The sequence below is a fragment of the Mastomys coucha genome, unplaced genomic scaffold (genome assembly GCF_008632895.1).
Source record: "Mastomys coucha isolate ucsf_1 unplaced genomic scaffold, UCSF_Mcou_1 pScaffold22, whole genome shotgun sequence".
NCBI classification, from domain to species: Eukaryota; Metazoa; Chordata; class Mammalia; order Rodentia; family Muridae; genus Mastomys; species Mastomys coucha.
Window position 1 is genome coordinate 267324280 of NW_022196905.1, and position 23041 is coordinate 267347320.

At 39.2% G+C, this 23041-nt stretch overlaps 1 protein-coding gene across 1 annotated transcript in view; it reads left to right on the forward strand.

Annotated features, from left to right (window-relative positions):
• The window catches only part of Itgb1 (integrin subunit beta 1), a 48908-nt gene that overhangs the window by 11068 nt on the left and 14799 nt on the right, over window positions 1–23041 (forward strand). The window contains exons 2-9 of the mRNA XM_031341887.1: window positions 10455–10521; window positions 12197–12282; window positions 15295–15517; window positions 17876–18046; window positions 18600–18838; window positions 20831–20986; window positions 21888–21983; window positions 22271–22360. Of these exons, the coding sequence (XP_031197747.1) occupies window positions 10455–10521; window positions 12197–12282; window positions 15295–15517; window positions 17876–18046; window positions 18600–18838; window positions 20831–20986; window positions 21888–21983; window positions 22271–22360 (1128 nt within the window). The remainder of the gene's footprint in view (window positions 1–10454; window positions 10522–12196; window positions 12283–15294; window positions 15518–17875; window positions 18047–18599; window positions 18839–20830; window positions 20987–21887; window positions 21984–22270; window positions 22361–23041) is intronic.

Sequence of the window (23041 nt, forward strand, 5' to 3'; positions counted from 1 at the left end):
TTTAAGATACAGTCTCACCACCTCACCATATATTTCATGCTGGCCTTTGATTCTCATACTTGCTTCAATTTTCCTTGGGTTGAGTGTTTGGGTTGTAGATATGAGGCAACACATGTCTGTGACATGTGTGATAAACTCTGCCTTCCTGTAAGGCCTTGTCCCTATCTTGGTATCCCCTAATTTCCCACTGCTGTGTTTATATAATCATGTTCTATCTTGCCACAGGCTTTTCTGTTTCTCAACTATGACAATAAACAAAATCTAACCTCTTGTAATCTGGCTCCTGCCTGCATGTTTGCTCTTACTCAGCTCCTCCTATTTTCAGTGCATAATGCAAATTTCAGAACTACTTTTAAGATTTTAAAAATATAATGTATATTTATGATAAAGACTCGTGGGTTTTTTGAATGAAAATGGCCCCCATAGGCTCATAGGAAATGGCGCTATGGAGTAGTCTCCTTGTTGGAGTAGGTGTGGCCTTGTTGGAGGAATTGTGTCACTTGGGGTGGGCTTTGAGGTTTCAAGTGCTCAAGCCAGGCCCAGTGTCATTCTCTCTTCCTGCTCCTTGCTGACCCTGCTGTAAAATTCTCAGGTACCTCTCCAATACCATGTGTACCTGTGCTACCATGCTTCTATCTTGCCATCTCCCTGTAGTTTGACAGGTGTTTTTAGCACCAAGTCCTGTGTTGATGTAAAACAATTTACACCTCAAAAGGGATAGTGTATTCTAGAGCCAAATATGACTGACCATGACCTGGGAACACAGATTTAGGTTATCCTAGATTCCATGTTCCACTTTGATAGATAGTTTTATGTAACAGAACAAAGAAAACCATAAGTGAAGATACTTTCCAAGTGCAGTGGCGGAAGGAAATGTTAGAGAGATGGGTTAGAACAAAGTAGGGAAATCTGGCTTCAGATGCTAGCTGGTGGAAGCTGATCATCTGCTAAGTTAACATAGTCCAGAGGATAACTAGTGCTATGCTTCTTCATTCCAAATGACTTATCTAACGGAGGGCTGTATTGGTTATTTTGCTGTTGTGGTAATAAAATTCCATGACCAAGATAATTTAAGGAAGAGTTTGTTTTGGCTTATGGTTTCAAAAGAGTGAGAGTCCTTCATGTTAGAGTGGCATGACAGCTTTAATAAGCTGAGAGATCACACCCTCAACCACAAACATGAAGCTGAGAGCAAACTGGAAGTGGTACAAATCTCAATTTCAAAGCCTGCTCCTAGTGATATATTTTCTCTAGCCATATTAAATTTTCTTAATAGGGAATCTCACATAGACATCAAGTGTTCAGATACCTGAGCCTATGGGGGACATTTCTAATGCAAACCACCGTAAGGGCAGTAGATGGCTATTAAGAGGGTAAAGATGGCACAAGACTTTTTAGCTCTGAATTTGCAACATTCCAAATTCTCCAGTCATTGAAGATCTAATCAGCCAATCAGCTTCACAGATGGTTCAGTTTAAAATGCAGCTTCTTTTGGAGATTTTCATTTACAGTGTCTACTCTTGGGCAGATATCACATTTTATATATGTGGTAGCTACATCTTTTAAAATATCATTCATGTCTCCTATTTTTAGGGAAAGGCTTATTAGGGTCTGATACAGATCAAGTTGATTAGTAGGCAGGTGAGTGAGCGGTCTTTGAGGGGAGAATAGCTGGTATTAGCTTCAGCTGTCAACCTAACACTGACCTAGAGTCATCTGGAAGGGAACTTCAGGGAAGAGTATTCTTCATTGAATTGGCTTGTGGGCATGTTTCTGGGGCATTTTCTCGATTGCTAATTGATGTAGGTGGGCCCATCCCATTACCAGTTGTGCTGTCCCTAGGCTGGTAGACCTGGGCTGATAAAGATCAAATCAGAGGAAGCAGCCCAGCAAACAGTGTTCCTCTGTGAGTCAGTGCCTGTTCTGATTTCCTTCAGTGATGGACCTGGAAGTATAAAACCTTTTACACTTCCTTTTCTCCCCAAGTTGGTTTTGGTCAGTGTTTTATCACAGCAACATAAAGCAAACTAGAACATATGGTAAAAGCCATTAAGGGGAGAAAAAAACCTTCTAGCTTATATCATTAAAATCTAATAGCCATTATGATTCAGATCTGATTTTTAAATTTTTTTTTATTAAATTAATTTATTTTTTACACTCCATATTCCATCCCCAGGCCTCCCTCCCCCACCTACCCCCCAGCTGCTCCTCATTCCACACCTCCTCCACCCTCCCATTTCCACCTGGATACCCCCAACCCCTATCCCATCTGGCCTCTAAACTCCCTGGGGCCTCCAGTCTCTTGAGGGTTAGGTGCATCTTCTCTGAAAGAACACAGACCCAGCAGTCCTCTACAGTATGTGTGTTGGGGGCCTCATATCAGCTGGTATATGCTGTCTGCTTGGTGGTCTAGTGTTTGAGAGATCTCTGGGGTCCAGATTAATTGAGACTGCTGGTCTTCCTACTACAGGATTGCCCTTCTCCTCAGCTTCTTTCAGCCTTCCCTAATTCAACAACAGGGGTCAGCTGCTTCTGTCCATTGGTTGGCTGCAAATATCTGCATCTGATTCTTTGAGCTGCTTGTTGGATCTTTCGGAGGGCAGTCATACTAGGTCCCTTTTTGTGAGGGCTCCATAGCCTCAGTAATAGTGTCAGGCCTTGGGACCTCCCCTTGAGCTGGAACCCATTTTGGGCCTGTCACTGGACCTTATTTTTCTCAGGCTCCTCTCCATTTCCATCCCTGTAATTCTTTCCAACAGGAACAATTATGGGTCAGAGATGTGACTGGGATGGCAACCACATCCTTCACTTGATGTCCTGTCTTCCTGCTGGAGGTGGGCTCTATAAGTTCCCCCTCTCTTCTGTCAGACATTTCATCGAAGGTCCCTCCCTTTGAGTTCTGAGAGTCTCTTACCTCCCAGGTCTCTGGTACATTCTGGAGGGTCTCCCCAAACTCCTATTTCCTGAGCTTGCCTGTTTCCATTCTTTCTGCTGGCCCTCAGGGCTTCAGTCCTTTTCTCTCACCCAATACCAGATCAGATTCCCCTCTCCCCACCAATTCTGTTCTTCCCCCCAACTTTCCCTCCCAAGTGGGATTGAGGGCACTTCATCTTGTTGACCTTTTTTGAGTTCTGTGGACTGAATCTTGGGTTTTCTGTACTTTTTTTTTGGCTAATATCCACTTATTAGTGAGTACATACTATGCATGTCCTTTTGGGTCTGAGTTACCTCACTCAGGATGATATTTTCTAGTTCCATCCATTTGCCTGCAAAACTCAGGATGTAACTGAGTAGTATTCCATTGTGTAAATAAACCACATTTTCTGTATCCATTCTTCTGTTGTGGGACATCTAGGTTGTTTCCAGCTTCTGGGTATCACATACAAGGCCACTGTGAACATAGTGGAACATGTGCCCCTGTGGCATGGTGGGGCATCTTTTTTTTTTTTTAAGATTTATTTATTTTATGTATATGAGTACACTGTAGCTGTCTTCAGACACTTCAGAAGAGGGCATTGGATCCCATTACAGATGGTTGTGAGCCACCATGTGGATGCTGGGAATTGAACTTAGGACCTCTGGAAGAGTAGCCATTGCTCTTAACTGCTGAGCCATCTCTCCAGCTCCATATCTGATTTTTAACTTGTCTATATTTGACATAACATGGGATCTATATTAGAGTAATATAAAAAATTTAAAATAATCAAGAATATTATCTGGATTAATGAAGTCAACAGCAACAACAACAACAACCCTGTAGTAGTCTAATTGGTTGGATTTAGATAATTCCCCCCCCCCCTTAGGGAAGACTTCATTATTAATTTTTTTGGTAGTAATAATTTGGATTTAAAATATAGTACTCCCAAACTGGAGAGTGGGTTTTTTTTGTTTTGTTTTGTTTTGTTTTGTTTTTGAAACAGGATTTCTCTGTATATCCTTGGCTGTCCTGGAACTCTCTCTGTAAACCAGGCTGGCCTTGAACTTAGAAATCCGCCTGCCTCTGCCTCCCAAGTGCTGGGATTAAAGGCATGCGACACCACTGCACGACCCAAGGGTTTTTGTTTTTTGTTGTTGTTAAAATGTTTTTATCAATTGAGAAACTAGGCTTCTTTAATCCAAATAAAACTGAATGAGTTTTTTCCTTAAAAACACAAAGAGTACTCTTGAATGTTCTAAACATGAAAACAAGATTTAAATAAGGTAGATGTTTAGGATAAGTAGTTATAACAAAAAAGATGATTATGAAAGGGAGGATATCCTAATGAATTCATTAAAACCAAGATTAGCATTAATTTACCACTTATGAGTATACCAAGTGTAATACAAATACCACAAACAAAGATATCTAATTCTAAAAGGATTTTAAGAAATACAAAAAGTTACAGAAATGTTTAATTACATGGGGCACTTGAGTACCAGCCAGAATTTCTGAATAAAATTATGAATGTACTCTCAGATGAAGGTGTTGCATATTTAATGTGAGAAATGTGAATCAGAAAGCTGATTTCATTTGTAATCTAGGAGTAAGTGAGATGTATCTGAATGTATCTTTTTGTCCAGTCAGAATGGAGTTGTTTATGAAATAAATACCTGGTTTTTCTTACTCGTTGAGAAAGACTATAACTAGTTCTGCATTTTAGTTATCACAATTAAAAGTATTTGTTTTTCTAAGCGATTTTTTGTTAACATTTTAAAGAATATATCAGAATAGATCAATACTTAAGGAAACCTTATTGTTATAAACAGACTCAAGCCTGTTTATCTGAGGTTATTGAATTTTGACTTTAAAAATTTGATAACACACAAAACCATATTCACTTTCTATAAGTTTCATTTTGACTATTTCTACAGCATACTTTAATCTTTAAAAATAATTCTCATCTATTTTTACTTTGGAACAATCTTTATCTTAAACCAAGCCCTTTTATACTCCAAAGCATCTTTTCTTCTCTCCCTCTCTCTCTCTCTTTCTCTCTCTTTCTCCTTCTCCCTCTTTTTCTCTCATACACACACAGATCCTCTATATCTTAGTTATTTTTGAGATAAGGTCTTGGAACTCCCATACCAGGCTGTCCTAAAACTCAAGAGATCCATCTGCCTCTGCCTCCTAAGTGCTAAGATCAAAGGCATGTGACATCATTCCTGACTTAGAAAACATTTTTTAATAAGATATTTTAAAATGAAAACTCACAAAGAGGCTGCATCTAAAGCATAGAAAACATACGTTATCTTAAATACCTAATCGTTATAAGTACAGGTAAAACATTTATAGGTCAGGCAGTGGTGGTATATGCCTTCAATCCCACCATTTGGGAGGCAGAGACAGGTGGATCTTTGAGTTTGAGGCCAGCCTAGTCTACAAAGTTCCAGGACAGCCAGAGTTACATTGAGAAACCCTGTTTTGAAAAAACAAACCAAACACATTCATAGTCTTGTTTTCTTAACCAATTTAATTATTTGCTAAAGATTTGAGTTGTAACAGACATTTTAAAACTGCTTTTGTTGAAAAAAATTCTCATTAGGGTTTGGAATTTTTGTCTTATTTTTTTTCAGACCACCTGTTTATCTTTGTAGTAAATATGTTATTATTTAACAAGTGTTTTATCTAAACCTTTATATTTCTTTAAAATTAAAAACATGAATACCTATGTCAAGTATATTAGTGTGATGTAGCACATTAAGAGCACTTGCAGCTCTTGCAGAGGACCTGGGTTTGTTTTCCATATCCCCATAAGGTGGTTACTCACCATTTGGGACTCCAGTTTCAGGGGTTTGCACCACTTTCTGGCTTCATTGGGCACTTCAGGCATGTGGTGTACAGACACATGCAGGCAAAATATCCATATACATAAAATAGAAATAAATAACATCTTTAAAAAATAGATTATCTGTAAACTGTCTGTTGATGTCTGTCAGACATGCTACTGCTGGGGGCCATGTTGATGTGCGTGGCCATGTTAGTTTCAATGGTACTGCTGTGCTGGGGGCCAAAGAGTTACCACCAGAGGTCTTGTTGATTGTCTGTAGTCTGTGCTGCTGCTGAGGGCCATGATGGTGTCCATGGTCCTTGTTGCAGCTGAGAGCTGGGTTGATGGTACAGTGTCTGTACTTTCACTGGAGACCATGCTGAGTGAGATCTGTGGTCCATGTTGACATCAGAGGCCATGTGGATGTCTATCCATGATCTGCGCTTCTGCTGACTAGAAAGGGCAAGGAAGCTGATGATTGCAGACTCGAAGTTGAGAATGAGAGACATAGAAGGCTTCTGTGGCAACCTCTCCCCTTACCTCGCCCCACTCCCCAAAAGAAACAGTTTAGATAGGAAGCCATTAAAGAGAACTCTTAAAAATTGTTATAGGGATGCTGAACTGTAGGTCTTCAGTTGATATCTTCTAGCAAGGTGAAGTTTTAAGGGGCTAGTTACTGGGAGTTTGGCCATGCTCCATTAAGTATATGGACAATACAGGTAGGGCTTGGACTTGGTGTAGGTTTTGTTTTTTTGGGTTTATTTTTGTTGTTGTTGTTGTTGTTGTTCTTTTTTGGGTGAGGGTTACAAGGCTTGGGAGTAAGTCTGGGAGGACTGGGAAGTGAGTGTGATTGGGTACATTATGTGAAATTCCAAAATAATCAGTAAAAATACTATGTTGGAAAAAAGATGTCTTTGTAAAAGTTTTTAAAAGGACTATTTTTTTTTTTCTTTTTGAATTGTATTTTACATAGGCTGTGATAGAGACTGAAAAACCTTTTTGTTATTGCTAAGAGGCAATAGTGGTAAAAAACCTTTAGAATCTTTAGCATTTACATGTATATATATACACACACACGTATATACAAACTTTAGATCTAAAGTACACACAGGTAATCATCTTCTTAATCCTTTGAATAAAGAGTTTAGCATCTCTAAGGAGGGCAGTTATCTGATAGGAAAAATTATAACTTGGAGCATGGAGTAGGCTACTTCTGCTTTGCCATCATGAACTGTAACCTTCTAAAGCCATAAGCCCAAGCCAAACTCTTTCTTCTAAAAGTTGCCTTGATCGTGGTGTCTTATATGGTGACACTCAGCTTTCGGGCTGATTGAAGTAGTCTGGTAAGTACACTCCAAAAAATAATTAGTGTTGTGTTTCTCCATTTGGAAGGATTTATCTAATGGCCCCCAAACTGATAATAGGTCATGTATAGAGGAGGGTGTTTTAGTTGTTTTTGTCAATTTGACATAAACTTAGACATACCTAGGAAGAGAGAATCTCAGTGGGATGAATGCCCTTATTAGATTGGTCCTCACCTGGGGAATATTTTGTTGATTAGTGATTGAAGTGGACCTAGTCTACTGTGTGTGGGATATCACTGCTGGGCAGGTCCGGGAGTGTATAAGAAACCAGGCTGAGCAAGCTACAAAAACCAAGCCAGTGACCAGCAGTTTTCCATAATCTCTGCTGCAGTTCTTGGCTTCAGGTTCCTGCCCTGAGTTCTTGATGGATTGTGACCTGTAAGCTAAAAACCCTTTCTCCTTAAGTTGCTTTGGTCTTTAATATAGCAATAGAAATCTAAGCAGGATAGCTGGCAATAAGTGATATTAAGAAGGATAATGATGGCTCAAGATAGTTTGGCTCTGAACTTGGAACATTCCAAACTCTCCAGTCATTGCAATTCAAATCAGCATTGCAGAAGATCAGTTTGAAATGCAATTTCTTTCTGGAGACTTTATCTATACTCATCCCCATCACAGAAGTGATTATACTGTATTGTAATTGTTTATTTTTTTTTGTGTGTGTGTGTATGAATTGATAGTTTCTTGAGGCAGTATTTGTATTTCTAGAGATGGCATACAACCTGGCATGACAGCCTGAAGAAGGACCTTCAGAGATTAAGAGAGCGAGACAGTAGAGTACAAGAAGCAGAGGTGTTAGGAAAGAAGGCTGGAAAGAATTGACTTACTTTCCATTCTTCTGGGGAAGGTTTATCTTCTAGTCAAGTTTATAAGTGAACAGATGAAGGCTGTAAGGTAAGGAAGGCCTGAGAAGATTTCTTTTTCAAGATTAGTCCATGTATAATAAGGAGTATCCAAGTATCAGCTGTAGTAGTTTGAGGAGATGAAATGCAGACCAGACCAGTTAACAACCTTTGGTTATGAAAGGCAAATACAAAATTAGGACCATGTGTCATGGTGTTTTCTGTGTTGTCTCCCTCTGTTGATGAGTTGTCTTCAGTGAGATGCCATTGCTAGGGAACTTCTAAGCCCCTTTTCTCTGCATAAGAGTCGTTAGGTGATAGGCCCTCTTGCATAAGCCAAGGTTATAGGTTATAGCTTTAGGTCTGAGAAGGACATCCATGTGAACTGTGATGTAGTCTTTCTCAAGCCTTCCCCCATTCTGCCTCATGCAGGCAATTTGGTCCAGATTCCAGTTTTGCTGCCTCCCTCAGGGCCACTCTCAAGAATGGTTTCAGCCTTATGCTCTCAGCTCTTGCTTTCTCTTGTTACTGTCATTGTCCTTAGAGTCCTGCTGAATTCTTACTTCTTCCTGTCCCTAAAACCCAGTGTTTAGAAAAGCCACCAAGCAATAGCTCTTCTGTTTCCTGTTGGCTTACAGACCCTTACAGAAGAGTTGATGATTGTCTCCAAGATGTTTGGAGACAGTCCTAGTTCTCTCAGCTGTTCTTGAACACTAGAACATTGTTTAGTCTTCTTCTGAGCTTGGCACACTTCAGAGGTATGAGGGCCTTAGTAGGCTCTTTGGCCTATCAGGATACATAGAAGCAGAGGTCTGTGGCACTTACAGTAATGGTTTAAAGTAATGTATTTAAGAATATTGGGGAACATTATCTTTTTCATTGTATCGTAGTTTGTCCCTCTGACTTGCATCGTATTTTGGAAGATTTCTCAAGGTTGACCAGCAAGTGTTAATGTAGCCTGAAGGAGTATATTCATCCTCATCCTGTGATCATCCACTTCCATAGGAGTGGCATGTTCTCTATCCTTAGTCATCAGTGGCTGTATTAAAATTATTGAGAATTTCAACCTGTATTGATTTACTACATTGGCCTTAGGCAGCCCTTAGAACATCATACATTTGTGACACTCAGGTTTTATTCACCTCTTGGCTGCAGTTCCAAGACATCTGCATCAGCCTGTCAGCCCCAGGAGAGAGTCATTTCCTGGGGTAAGCCTTATTGAGGGTGGATGAGTCCTAGAGCTACCTCTCTTGTCTCTGGGAAGTCTGCATGAACAGTGGAGCAGAAGTGTTGATCCCAAGATTAGGACCATGTCTCACTGCACAGTAACATGTTGCCTTTACTTTTCATATGAAAGGGGAAGAGCTGTTTCTTTAAAAGAAATATTCAGGGTTAACCTAGAATTTAAAGACCTTTTTGTTGTTGTTGCTTTTTGTTTTGTTTTGTTTTTAAAGATAGGTCTTGAACTTACTGTGTAGGGAAGGATGATGACCTTATACTTCTGATTCTCTTGCCTCTACTATCCCAGTGTTTTCTTTTCCTGGGTCTCAAGATAGAATTTTGCTGTGTAGATCAGACTGGCCTTGAACTTATGGTAATTCTCCTGCCTCTGCTTCTTAAGTTCTGGGATTATGCCCGTGCCAGCATTCCTTGCTCTCCTTTCATTCTGTGGGTGAGTCAGATGTGTATGCATGTACACTAGACTGGACCTGTCTATGAACAGAAGGCAGTTAACATGTTAGCTGAATAATCTGCAATCTCAACTGTCTTTGAACAAACATATTTGGTTAAGAATGAAAACATTGGTTGAATAGAAGTAGAGAGAGTGATTAGAAGTTGCCTGTTTAACATACAGAATATTACCTGATCTCTCCCCTCCTTACTTCCCAACCCTGAGATTCTGAAGGACACTACAGACTCTTGGTTTAGTAAGGCATTTTGTTGTGAAAGTTGAGGGAATCAAGCTGAGTATTTTACCAACTCCATGCATAGTTAATTTTCTTACAAAAGAAAAAAAATAACAGAAAAGTACACAGAACAATTGAGTCAGAGCCTTGCATACGAAGTTGTGTTTTAGCCTGAGGAGAAATAAAAACTTTGCATTGTCAGCATGGGATGCCTGATTCAATCCTGGAAAGTACTCTTGGTTCTGAGGTGACTGGGCCTCTGGATGTGCCTATTAGGCTGAGAGCCCCAGGAGACTGTAGATGGACATTCTATAGGACAAGCCGCCACAGCTTTCTGCTATAGGAATACTAACTTTGGTTTCTTTAGGATGTGTGTAATTTTGTGATGTTTAATTGAATGCTATGACATTACATTTAGATACGACAGAAATACATACTGCAAGTGTGGTGTGAAGTGTTGAAGTAGTGTGGGTGAAAGGAAGAAAGGCAGATGACTGTAGAGAAGTTTGGAGAGAAATAGATTGAGAGGAAAAAGAAGGGAAGATGGAACATAATGTTTTCTCTATCAATAATAATATACATTTTCTGTTATAGATGAATTTGCAACTGGTTTTCTGGATTGGATTGATCAGTTTGATATGTTCTGTATTTGGCCAAACAGGTAAAAAAACCTTTTTTTTTTTTTTTTTTGCTATCTTTTTATTTCAGCATCTGTATCAATAGTCGTTGGTCAGTTAGATTCTGGAGGGAAGGACAACCCTCCATTAGATCACAGCACTCCTGAACATTTGCAGCACCCATCTCACTGTGAATAAAAAACAGAGGTTTCCAAGGAGCTTGCAGGGGTCTTCATCATCAGTTAATCATCCCTGACTTAAGTGTGAGGATTGTGAGATCCCAGATGACAATATGTCAAACCACACAAAAATATTTGGAGAATGTGAGAGTGCTGGAGAGGACCAGAACAAAACAGAGACATGTAATATATTTAGAACCAAATAAAATAAACACACACCTTGTGGACTACAACGAAAGTGTGTCCATTAGCATCTAAAAAGGGAAAGTAGGCTGGACATGGTGGCACATGCCTGTAATCCCAGCACTTGGGAGGCAGAAATAGTCAGGAGGTTCATGAGTTTTAGGCTAGCCTATGCTAGATACAACTCTCCCCTCCCCCACCCCCTAAATTATAAAAATCCTAGAGGGTTGGAATATAGTTTAGTCAGAACTCTGTGTTCTGAGCAGGCCAAAAAACCAAAAAACCAAAACCAAAAAACCAGAGATAGAGGGAGGGAGAGGAGGCGGTAGGGAGGGTGAGTAAGAGAGGGAGGGAAGAAGTAGGAGGGAGAAGAAAGGAGGAGGAGGAGGAGAAGAAGAAGAAGACGACGACGATGACAACTCAGGAGAAGTTTACTTTCTAGAAGAAACTCTTGTTTCAAAAGAAGTCTTGTATTAGCATACTATAAGAGCAGGAAGCAAGCTGAAGATGGTTTAAATTTCTCTGGCAACCATGATCATCTACACCTGGAATAATGGATACCTGGTTCTACTGTCTAAATCTTAAAAAGGCATAGTATATAAAGTAATTAGAATTATCTGATCTCAGGATGGACATGTGAACATGATGAAAGATACTGAGTAGGAAATGATAGATAAAATCTACAGTCCCCAGAAACTGTACCCTGAGGACCACACCTGAAATTTGTAGGGTGGTTATCTTAAATATTTTATTTCAAGCATAGTTTATATTCTAATCAGAAAACTAGAGACAGTCTTTACTAGTATTTACTACAAGAAAAAAATGTGCCAGTCTAGATTGAGTCAAAGAAATGAAAGCTCAATTGGTTACAGATTGGATGAATATGGACTTGGCAGTTATTTAACATACTAAAAGTGGAGTGGAAGCCCTGAAGACATTTATGTGGTATGGGCATGGAATTGTAAGTCATAGGAAAAAGCAAAACCTGACCTGGGTGTAAGAGTACCAGGACATTTATAACCTCTCAGAACAATAGGTGCTGAAATTACACTTTCAACAGGATGGTTTGCTGGTGTGTAGCTAAGCTAATGGTACACTAATGGTAATGCTAGTGTGTCATTCAAAAGACAAGATGATTGCCCTTTGTAGTTTTCCGAGTCAAGGGCATCCATCCCAGACCATTAGGTTTTCTTTGGAGTAGCCTAGGATAGCTTAGTAACTGGGCTGTATTTGTTCATTTTTAACATGTATGTTATTGCATATTCTTGGTCTCTGTCTTTCTTGTGATCATATTTTTCCTTTGAAACTTTAAAGTTACTGAAAAGTACAGGGGTTTTTTTTGTTTCTTTTTTAACAGATAAAAATAGATGTTTAAAAGCCAATGCCAAATCTTGTGGAGAATGTATACAAGCAGGGCCAAATTGTGGGTGGTGTACAAATACGGTAAGACTTCTCATTCGGTTCTATTTCTTCTCTGATTTTTAGCCTTATTCAGAGCCTTGTCTTTGAGAAGTACCAGATAAGATATACCATTTTAATTAATGTTTATTGAATACTATATGGTAGTCAGAATTGTGCTGTTTGACAAAATACGTGTCTTAGTTAATTTTGTATTATTGTGACAAAACACAATCATCAAGAGAACTCTGAAGTGAACCTGTTATAACATGCTCTGACAAAAGGAAAGATAAAATGAGAAATTTTTTGTCTTATTTCAGATTTTTTTACAGTACAAATAGTACGCTGTGGTGAAACTAGGGATATTTAGGAAAGTCCAATGGAAGCTCTTGCCTTCCTTCTTTGGAAAATGAGGACTATAGCTTATGCTTTACCAGTTGTTGCAGTTAGAAATGATGGATTAAAAGAGAGGGGTTCACTTCAGAGGTTCTATTTATCTGGTAGCTGCTGGTACTAACAGCATTCATTTTATGGGCCCACAGTTTACCTGTAGTTGAGACTTATTAGAGCTCAGAGCTGAATACTATATAGCTTCTGAAATCTGGGGCATAACTTTTCAATTTCTAAAGGTTCTGTGAAATGTGTTCAGTGGGGTTTTATTTGGGTGTTATGAGGCTCCTTGATTGGTTAAATATTTGGGAATGGGCCAGGCAGTGGCTCACGTCTTTAATCCCAGCACTTAGGAGGCAGAGGCAGTCAATATCTGAGTTCAATGCCATCCTAGTCTACAAAGTGAGTTCCAAGACAGCCAGGGCTACATAGAGAAACCCTGTTTTGAGACAACAACGACACCCCATCAACAACAACACCCAGACTCAAAACAAAGAAAAGGAAAAGGAGAATTACTTTACATCTTGTGCTTTGTTGGATTTGAGATTTAAAAATAAATAGATTTAAATTTTGACCTTTGATCCTGGTCATTCTTTCCAGGTATCTCTTTGTGTGAATACTCTTGTTATGTTACTTTTGCCTAAAAATATACTTTTAACAACCATTGTCTGTTCTTAGTCTTGTGATGTATATGTGCACATTCATATGTGTGCATTGAAAGTGAGCAAACGGGCTGGAGAGATAGATGGCTCAGCTGTTAAGAGCACTGACTGCTCTTTTGAAGGTCCTGAGTTCAAATCCCAGCAACCACATGGTGGCTCACAACCATTCATAATGAGATCTGATGTCCTCTGGTATGTTTGAAGACAGCTACAGTGTACTTTCATATAATAAATAAGTAAATCTTTAGAAAAGAAAGTGAGCAAACAACAGGCTATCTTCTCCTGTTGCTTTCCAACTTATTTTTTGTTACAGGATCTCTCATTGAACCTGGGGCTTGCTGTTTCAGCTAGACTGGCTGACCACTGGGTCCCAGTCTGAGAACCCACTGTTTCTATCCTCCATTATTGGGGGCCTGGGTTACAGATGTTCACTGCCTTGTGCAGCTTTTATGTTGATGCTAGGGATCAAAACTAAGGTCCTCATGTTTGCGAAGCAAGCACTTTACCCATTAAGCCATCTCCCTAGTCCCCACCTTGTTTTTTTTTGTGTGTATTTATTCATACAGTATTAGGACCTTTAAAAAAAGTTCAAGGTTGTCTTAGGGTTTTACTGCTGTGAACAGACACCATGACCAAGGCAACTCTTTTTTTTTCTCTTTTCTTTTTTTTTTTTTTTTTTTTTTTTTTTTTTTTTTTTTTTTTTTTTTTTTTTTTTTTTTTTGGTTTTTCGAGACAGGGTTTCTCTGTGTAGCCCTGGCTGTCCTGGAACTCACTCTGTAGACCAGGCTGACCTCGAACTCAGAAATCCACCTGCCTCTGCCTCCTGAGTGCTGGGATTAAAGGCATGCGCCACCACTGCCCAGCCAAGGCAACTCTTATAAGGACATTTAAATGGGGCTGGCTTCCAGGTTCAGAGATTCAGTCTAGTATCATTAAGGCAGGAGCATGACAGTGTCCAGGTAGGCTAAGAGTTCTACATTTTCATCTGAAGGCTGCTAGAAGATTGGCTTCCAGGGAGCTAGGATGAGTGTCTTAAAACCTATGCTCACAATGACATACTTACTCCAACAAGGCCATACCTACTAATAGTGCCACTCCTTGGACCAAATATATTTAAACCATCACAAAGGTAAAATATAAAAATCTGGGGGGAAAGTTGTGAGAAAAGCATTGTCTGCTCTTCCAGAAAGCCGAGGGCCTATTATTCTTAGCACCCACATGGTGGCTTACACCCTCTTCTGGCCTCTGTGGGTACTGCACACATGTAGTATAGAGATGACCATGCAGGCAAGACACCCAAACAAGTAAGATAAAATTTAAGAAAAACAATAAAAATACCTCATTTAGTAGCAAGAATTTAAAAGATTTTTAGCCAGACAGTGATGGCATGCGCCCTTAATCTCGGCACTGGAAAGACAGAAGCAGGCAGACATCTGAATTTGAGGAGAGTCTGGTCTATATAGAGTGAGTTCCAGGGCTATACAGAGAAATCTTACCTCAAAAAAGTTTTTAGTCAGGAAAGTGTATGCTATGTTTTACACACACACACACACACACACACACACACACACACACACACACACACAATTAGTTAGGATATATTTAGGCTAATGTGCTTTTCCTAAACATCTAGTTATTTAAAATGCTCTGCTGGGAAGTCCTTCAAAGGACTTTTCTAAGAGAAAAATAATATTTTCTGGTGTGTGGGTTTATCCATAACTAGGTGTTGCTAAGTATGCCAACAACTGAATACCCTGAATTTGAAAGGTGGGACTTTTGAGCTATGCCTAAAGTCCGGGGGAAGATAGTACTTTCTCAGTTGGCTTTTCTTGTTTTTGTGTAAGAGCACACACATGCTGTGATGCGGATTTTGTTAAGAAACTAGAAATGAACTGCCTTAGATTAAGTCATTTGATTTTTTTTTTTTTTTAATTTGTTTGCATGCAGTAAAAAAAATCAAAATGCTTGTTACACTTTTTGGTGATGTGTTTTATATTTCACGTAGACATTTTTACAAGAAGGAATGCCTACTTCTGCACGATGTGATGATTTAGAAGCCTTGAAAAAGAAAGGTTGCCAGCCAAGTGACATAGAGAATCCCAGAGGCTCCCAAACTATAAAGAAAAATAAAAATGTCACCAATCGCAGCAAAGGGATGGCAGAGAAGCTCCGGCCAGAAGACATTACTCAGATCCAGCCACAACAGCTACTTCTAAAATTGCGATCAGGTACCTCTGTCCCTACTTGAGTTTTCCATACCGAGTTTAAACAAGCCTTTTCCCAGTCTTTTGATGGTTCATTTGGGTAAACTGTACCCTAAAATAGGGCATAAGTTAAATTTTAGTGGACATAACCTGTTTTTTGTTGTTTTTTGCTGTCCTGGACTTGCCCTGTAGACCAGGCTGGCTTCAGTCTCAGAGATCTGCTTGTCTCTGCTTCCCAAGTGCTGGAATTAAAGGTGTAGCCATACCTTTGATTCCTGGCCACAATTTTTGTAACACATACTACTTTTAATAATTTAAAATCTTGCCTTCTGTTAGAAGCAAATCCTGTTAAAGATTCAGAAAAATACCAATTAAATTTACTGAGTTTTAAAAATAATAGTATCCATCTGTTAGTATAATTTATAATATAAAAGCAAAGTTTTAATCCAAACATTTGTTTAGTACCATTTAAATACTAACGTTTTTATAAGTGCTCATGGCCATTCCACCTCTGAAATAGACAACATGCCCTTTTTCTGCCTGTCATCCTTCCATCCTGTTACTGGTGCCTGGCTAAACTTCAGCCTAGGAATTAGACATTGTTATAAGTTTGAATGTGAAATGTCCCACTTAGTCTCATATATACGAACTTTTGTTCTTGGCTTGTAGTGCTGCTGTGGGAGTCTGTGGAGCCTTCAATTGCTGAGGCTTTGCTGGCACAGTGTGTGTGTGTCTGGCAATGGCCTTTAGTTTCCTGAGTTGTCAAGACATAGAGTGCTGGCTCTCTTGGTCCTGCTGTTAAGGACAAACCTGCTCTAAGTTCTGTGGCCTTCTTGAAACTGAGCCAAAAATAATCTTTTTTTCCTAAGTTGTAGTGTTAGGAAAAGTATTTAGTACAGATTTGTACATCTACTCCAGCAGAATACGACTATCGTCTTTGAGCTACAGACCTGCAGGATCCTGATGAGCACATTCATTATGGATTTGCCTAAATCACATTTTATTTTAATCATCATTACTTAAAAACATTTTTTAGGTTTACTTATTTTCTATATGCACATTTTGCCTGTATGAATATATACATATGTACACCATGTGTGTGCCTGGTGCCTGCAGAGATCAGAAGTTATCAGATCCCCTGGAACTGAAGTGTGGTTATGAGCTTACATGGTAGGAAATGAACCTGGGTCCTCATAAGAGCAGCAAGTGCTCTTAACCTCCAAGGCATCTCTAGCCCCTTCTCACTGTGGGAAGCTTGTAAGAGGTTCTCTTCTTGAACTTAGGAGCCCATGTCAACTGCTGTTTTTTCTCAGTCCCTTCCAATTTCCTTTTTGTGTTTTCTTCCCCTCATCCCTCATTTAGATTAAGAGTTAGTTTTCCTCTCACCACCATTGGAAATCATTCATATTCTGCAGTGACATAAGTTTTTCAGGTTATTCTTCAGCTGCCTGCCAGAAAGTCAGGGACAAAAGATTGTTTTTCACCTAAGCAGACCTTCCATTTTCTCCCATGTTTGTGTTTTATTTTGTGGTACTGGAGATAGAAGTTAGGATCTCTCATGTGCTGGGCAAGTGCTCTACCACTAAGCTGCCTTCCAGCTTTGTGCTTTGTAAGTAAATAACATGTGACAACTTTTACCTCTCCCACCGTCCTCATTTTTCAGTTTTCTATTGATCTTTTTGTAATCCTGACTTCACCTCTGTAACTTCCTCTTACAACTCTAAGGTAAAACTAGATCATTACCCACCTATGTGTAGCAGTGCCTTTAAACAGAGAACATTTCACTCCTAACTTTAATCTCTACCTGTCTAGAATGTGCCTTGCTTTCATTCTGCCAAAACTTATGGTGTTCTGATTTTCTCATAAGTTTCTGTGTAAAACACCTTGTGATTACAGTAACAACTGCTTGAAATAACGTGTAAAAAGAAAAGCTTATTTTGGGCCATAGTTTTAGAAGTTTCCATCTGATGGAGTGGCCTGTTGCGATGAGCTTGTGGTGATGTGAAATGTCGTGGTGGAGATGGTACAGAAAGGAGGTCCCATAGACTCTGGGGCACGTCACTGGTAACCCAAACCTCCTGCTGGTCCTTCTTAACTCAGACCTCCCACCGCTTCCTGCTAGTACCAACACATGGGCAGATCCAAGCAGAATTATTTGTATCTGTGGGTTACTGGTAGGGGGTATTGCCTTTATCATTTTTGCCTTCCTAAGTTTTGATGTTGTAAGTAGTTGGTTAAACAAAATCAGTGTGTGCCTGTTGAGGCTCTAGTAAAATTCTTAGGTTTTGTAAAAATTATATACTTAAGACTACATCATTGAACATGTAAATGAGATTTAATATTTCTGGCCATCTAATCTCAGTTTTGAATCTTGTTAATTAGGAGAACCACAGAAGTTTACATTAAAATTCAAGAGGGCTGAAGACTACCCTATTGATCTCTACTACCTTATGGATCTCTCCTACTCTATGAAAGATGATCTTGAGAATGTGAAGAGTCTTGGGACGGATTTGATGAATGAAATGAGGAGGATTACTTCAGACTTCCGCATTGGTAGGAATGTTGGGAACATTGTGTATGTGGGGGCAGGGAGGGCTTCTGCATGTGTGCAGAGCAGGCTGTTGAGTGTTTTGCATTATCACTTTCTGTCTTATTTCTGTGAGACATGGTTTATCACTTACCTAGGTTTGTGGCCTATAATTTCCTATCTTTTCCTGCAGTAGTGCTCAGTAGTGCTGGGGTGGAGGTGTATATGAGCACACCTGGCCTTTTACCTGGGTGCTAGGATCTGAACTTATCCTCGTGCTAATGTAGCAGGAGCTCTTACCCACAATGCAGTCTCTCCAGCCTCCATACTGGGCTTTAGGAAAAAATGCATTTAGAGTTGGTGAGAGATGGCTCAGTGGATAAGGGTCCTGCCTCTAAGTGTGATGACTGAGTTTAATCTCCAAAATCAGTTCCTGCTTGTCCTTTGACTTCCAGACATGCATTGTGGTATATGTGTGTGCACCCTTCCCCCAAGTAAGTAAGTAAATATCAATGTAAAAGTGATGTAAGTTTGTTGGTCTCTGCTCACTCATCTATCCAAGTGCATTCTTTTCTTTAGGCTTTGGCTCATTTGTGGAGAAAACTGTGATGCCGTATATTAGTACAACCCCAGCAAAGCTAAGAAATCCTTGTACGAGCGAACAGAACTGCACCAGCCCATTTAGCTATAAAAATGTGCTTAGTCTTACTGACAGAGGAGAGTTTTTCAATGAACTTGTTGGTCAGCAGCGCATATCTGGAAACTTGGACTCTCCAGAAGGTGGTTTTGATGCAATCATGCAGGTTGCAGTTTGTGGAGTAAGTGATTTCTACAGGGGACTATTAACATTGTCCGCGGGGATTTATTTTAAGTGTGTTTTTACTAAAAGAACAAAATGACCATAGCTACTGTAAGATTACCCTGAGGAGCATGGTGTCAGTTCTTAAGTTCCCACTGCTGCTTTCTCAGGTATCTCTAGTCATTGCATCTGTTTGAGCCAGAAAGGGCGTTCACACCTAAGGAGTTTGAAAGGCCAGCATGCTATTTATTTGAAACAGTGGAATATAGACTTCAGCTGGTTTAGGTTTTTGGAAGGGGCTGAGGTTTTCAAACTTTGTGGCTCTCTACTGGAGATGTAACTGATGTTGTCTGAGGTGTCTCCAGGAGCTCTGAACATGCCATGTGGAATTGTGTCTTACACCATGTTCCTCAGGTCAGTTTTCTGCTCTGGTCATTGCCTTTGAGACATGTCTTCCTCTTGTGTCTTAATAATGTAAGGAAAGACCTTTCAAAGGCCTGATTGATGAGCTATATGACAACTTAGGTTTGTAATAAAAGTAGTAATAGAATATTTTTGGTTTAATTGTATGGTTTTCAAGGATCATAAGCCTGGTTCTGTTGCACTAGGGACCAGTGTTTATGATCCATGGGTATTTCTGATTGATTTTTTTTTCTTTTTTGAGATACGGTCTTGCTGTGTGGCCCAGCCTATCCTTGAACTTGTAGAGATGCTTTTGCATCTACCTCCTGAGTTCTGGCATTCCAGGTGTGCTCCACCATATCAGACCCTCAATGCTCTTTTAATGAGAACTGAGGCTGAGAGTAGAAAACATTGTTAGGTCAATAAGGCTAGTGTGGAGTAAGTATAAAGCATTGTTTTAGTGTGGAGGGAGGGTTTTCCTGTCGTTTCTTGCTCCTAGGCAGTTAACTTTGTATCTTTAGAGCTGTGCCTTTTGGAAAAGTTAACAGCAGACAGCCCACAGGACAGTGGTAAGGACTATCCAGTGAGCTGTATGAAGGTACACATAGACGTTCAACATATAATGACAACTCTTCTTACTTTTGACTTGCTACTGTAATGCTCAAATTTAAAAAGTAGTATTTTAGTATTATTGGCCTTAGCCTTCATTATTCTCTGAAAATCTTCCCCCACAACCCCTGGTCACTGTATGGAGAATATTTTCTGGGCTGCCTCTGCTTTAACCAGCCGTATCAGACTGACCCCCTAGCCCCACCCACTTTCGGTGATGCTGCCTTTCTGAATTTGTCATACTTTACAGGCAGAGGAGCAAGTAACCTACCTTTGAAAGATGAGTAGAATTAAGCTTAATTTCTGTCTTCAGTGAATTTACAAATGTGTTGTTTCTTTAAATTTAGAAAAAAATGTAATGAATTGCATAATAGAAAGATTTTCACATTGCTTCAGTTCTTTGTTGAATAAGCTAGTGAAATTACAAATGAACTGATTTCATGAGCTAGAATGTAGGGATTTACAGTGCAGCAAGATCTTTGACAGTTTTTCTTACAATAAGAAAATGAAACTAGGTATGGTGGTGCATGTCTAAAATCCCAGTATTTAGGAGTTAGGAGCAGGGAAATTAAAAGTTCAAGGCCATCCTTAACTACAGAGTAGGTTTGAGGCTAGCATGGATTGCATAAATGGCTGTTTCAAAAAGGTGTAAAACATTGTGTGAAAGAGAGCTAATAAAGTTAGTAGGTAGCAGGGGTATACAGAAGTGTGGGTAGGAACAGGAGCCAGGATGTGGGTAATAGCAGGTATAGACGGAGTCTCTTCATGGATTCATCATATACTCACTACCTCTACTAAAAATCAGACTGAATTGAGGCCAGCATGAAGAAGCTATAAAGTTCTGAAGGACTGTCTCTGCACTGAGAGCAACATTAGCACTGGGACATGAAAGACAGTGATACAGAATTAGGTTAAAAGTGCAGATGCAGCTTGTCAACCTGAAAGCATTTATGTTGAGTTATTGTGGGCAGTGTCTGCAGTTGACCTCTTTCTTTTAAAGTCGCTGATTGGCTGGAGGAATGTAACACGACTGCTGGTGTTTTCCACGGATGCTGGGTTTCACTTTGCTGGAGATGGGAAACTTGGTGGTATTGTTTTACCCAATGATGGACAATGTCACCTGGAAAATAATGTATATACAATGAGCCATTACTATGTAAGTACTTAGGCCTGCCTAGTGAGTGAGTTTGGTGTGTAATTCTGAGCATGTGGGAGGGTAGGATTTGCAGCTTTCTTGTGTTGGTAAGTGTGGGCCCTGATGATGGCCGGGAGAGCTGCATTGCTGCTTGTAAAGCTCTGGCAAGGTGCTGTTCTGTCTGGGTGTGGAATGCTGACCTCCATCTGGTTCTTTACTTGCATACATCATTTGTCAGCCTTGTTGGTCATATTTCTAAATGTGCAATTTTTAACTAGGCTTATCCTCTTTATCTTATGACTTAAAAATACACACTCTGGCTTTTATTGAAAGCAAATATAGGCAAATCACTCATGTTCTAGAAGAAATCCAGAATTGGAAAATCTTAATCTAGTGCTAGGTGATAGGAGTCGTTAGTTCTGGTTCCTTAATTTCACAGTCCTCACATTTAAAATGCATAGATTGTCTTACTTTTAAAACCTCTTAAAATGGGACTAGAGAGATGTTCAGTAGTTAAGAGCGCTTGGTAGCTCTGCCAGAGGACCTGGGTTCAATTCCCAGCAGCCACATGGCTGCTCGCACCTTTCTGTAACTATCTCATTCCAGGACTTCTGATACTCTTGCAGATAAAACACCAATGAACATAAAAATAAATTATATAAAATGCCTTAAAATTAGGAAGTTCTTAAACATATAAAAGAGAAACACATGACCCAGTTTAGCAATTATTTGCATTTGATATTCTTTCTTGAAAACAGTCTTGTATGAGTGATCTGATTATGAATGCTTATCGACTCAAATACTGTAATGTTAGCAATTCAGAATAAACATGGACTATAGAGTGAGATCCAACAAGATAAACAAAGCCTCATCATTGATTACAATGTATTTATATGCTAAATTGTATTACTTGATTCCTTAGGATTATCCTTCAATTGCTCACCTTGTTCAGAAACTAAGTGAAAATAATATTCAGACAATTTTTGCAGTTACAGAAGAGTTCCAGCCTGTTTACAAGGTAATAAAAAGAATGAAATTTCTATATCTTTCCTATTGATTAGTCATTAGTAGCTGAATTATGTATTCAGAATGTAAGAAAATGCCATGAGGCATTTATGTTCAGTAGCTAGACTGAATTTGACAAACGTCATTTATGTTCATTTTAGTTGTGTATTATTAGAATTGTTATTTTAAGTTGGCCTTTGAAAGATACTTAGGAAATGAAGTGACAAAATGCTTATTACTTTTCAATGGATTTTAATTGGTTGAAAAAGTAATATTAATGTTTTACATATTTAATTTCAGGAATTGAAGAATTTGATTCCTAAGTCAGCAGTGGGCACACTCTCTGGAAACTCTAGTAATGTGATCCAACTGATCATTGATGCCTACAATGTGAGTGTGCTTTAAATGCTGTCAGCTTCATGCCATGCCTTAAATAAAACACCCTTTGTATACATTTCAGCAAGCTGAAGAAACAATGCAAAATGTGAATTTAAATTCCATGTCTGGAGGAAAAACTTGATATCATTTTAGTCTTTGAAAGCACAATTTAAGCAAAGCAGTAATATTTGCATAAAGGCATATGCATAATTTCCAAGCTCTTGTTTATGTGTCATTTGGCCATATATCTCCTAGTTGGAACACAACTGACATTTTGATGTATACAGGGCTTTTTTTAAATCTTCTTTTTCTTCCCTAAAGTCACCTTTATTAGTCCATCTTTTTTTTTATTATTTTTTTTTCCTTTTGGAGATGGTTTTTTATGTTGCCCTGGCAGTCTTAGAATTCAGTATGTAGACCAAGCTGGCTTTGAACACACAGAGATCTCCCTGCGTCTGCCTCTTAAGTACTGGGATGAAAGGTGTGCATCTGGCTAGCTTTACCTATTTTGATGAATGATGCCTGACATATTTTACTTTTCTCCTTTTTCGCAAGAGACTCAGAGGACACACTTTTCTGTTTTCAGTAGTAGTTACACACTGTCATGAATATACATACATAGCAATATCACTCAGGAACTGAAACTACATCAGAATTCTCTGCAGAATGCATGTAATGATTCCCAGTAAGCAC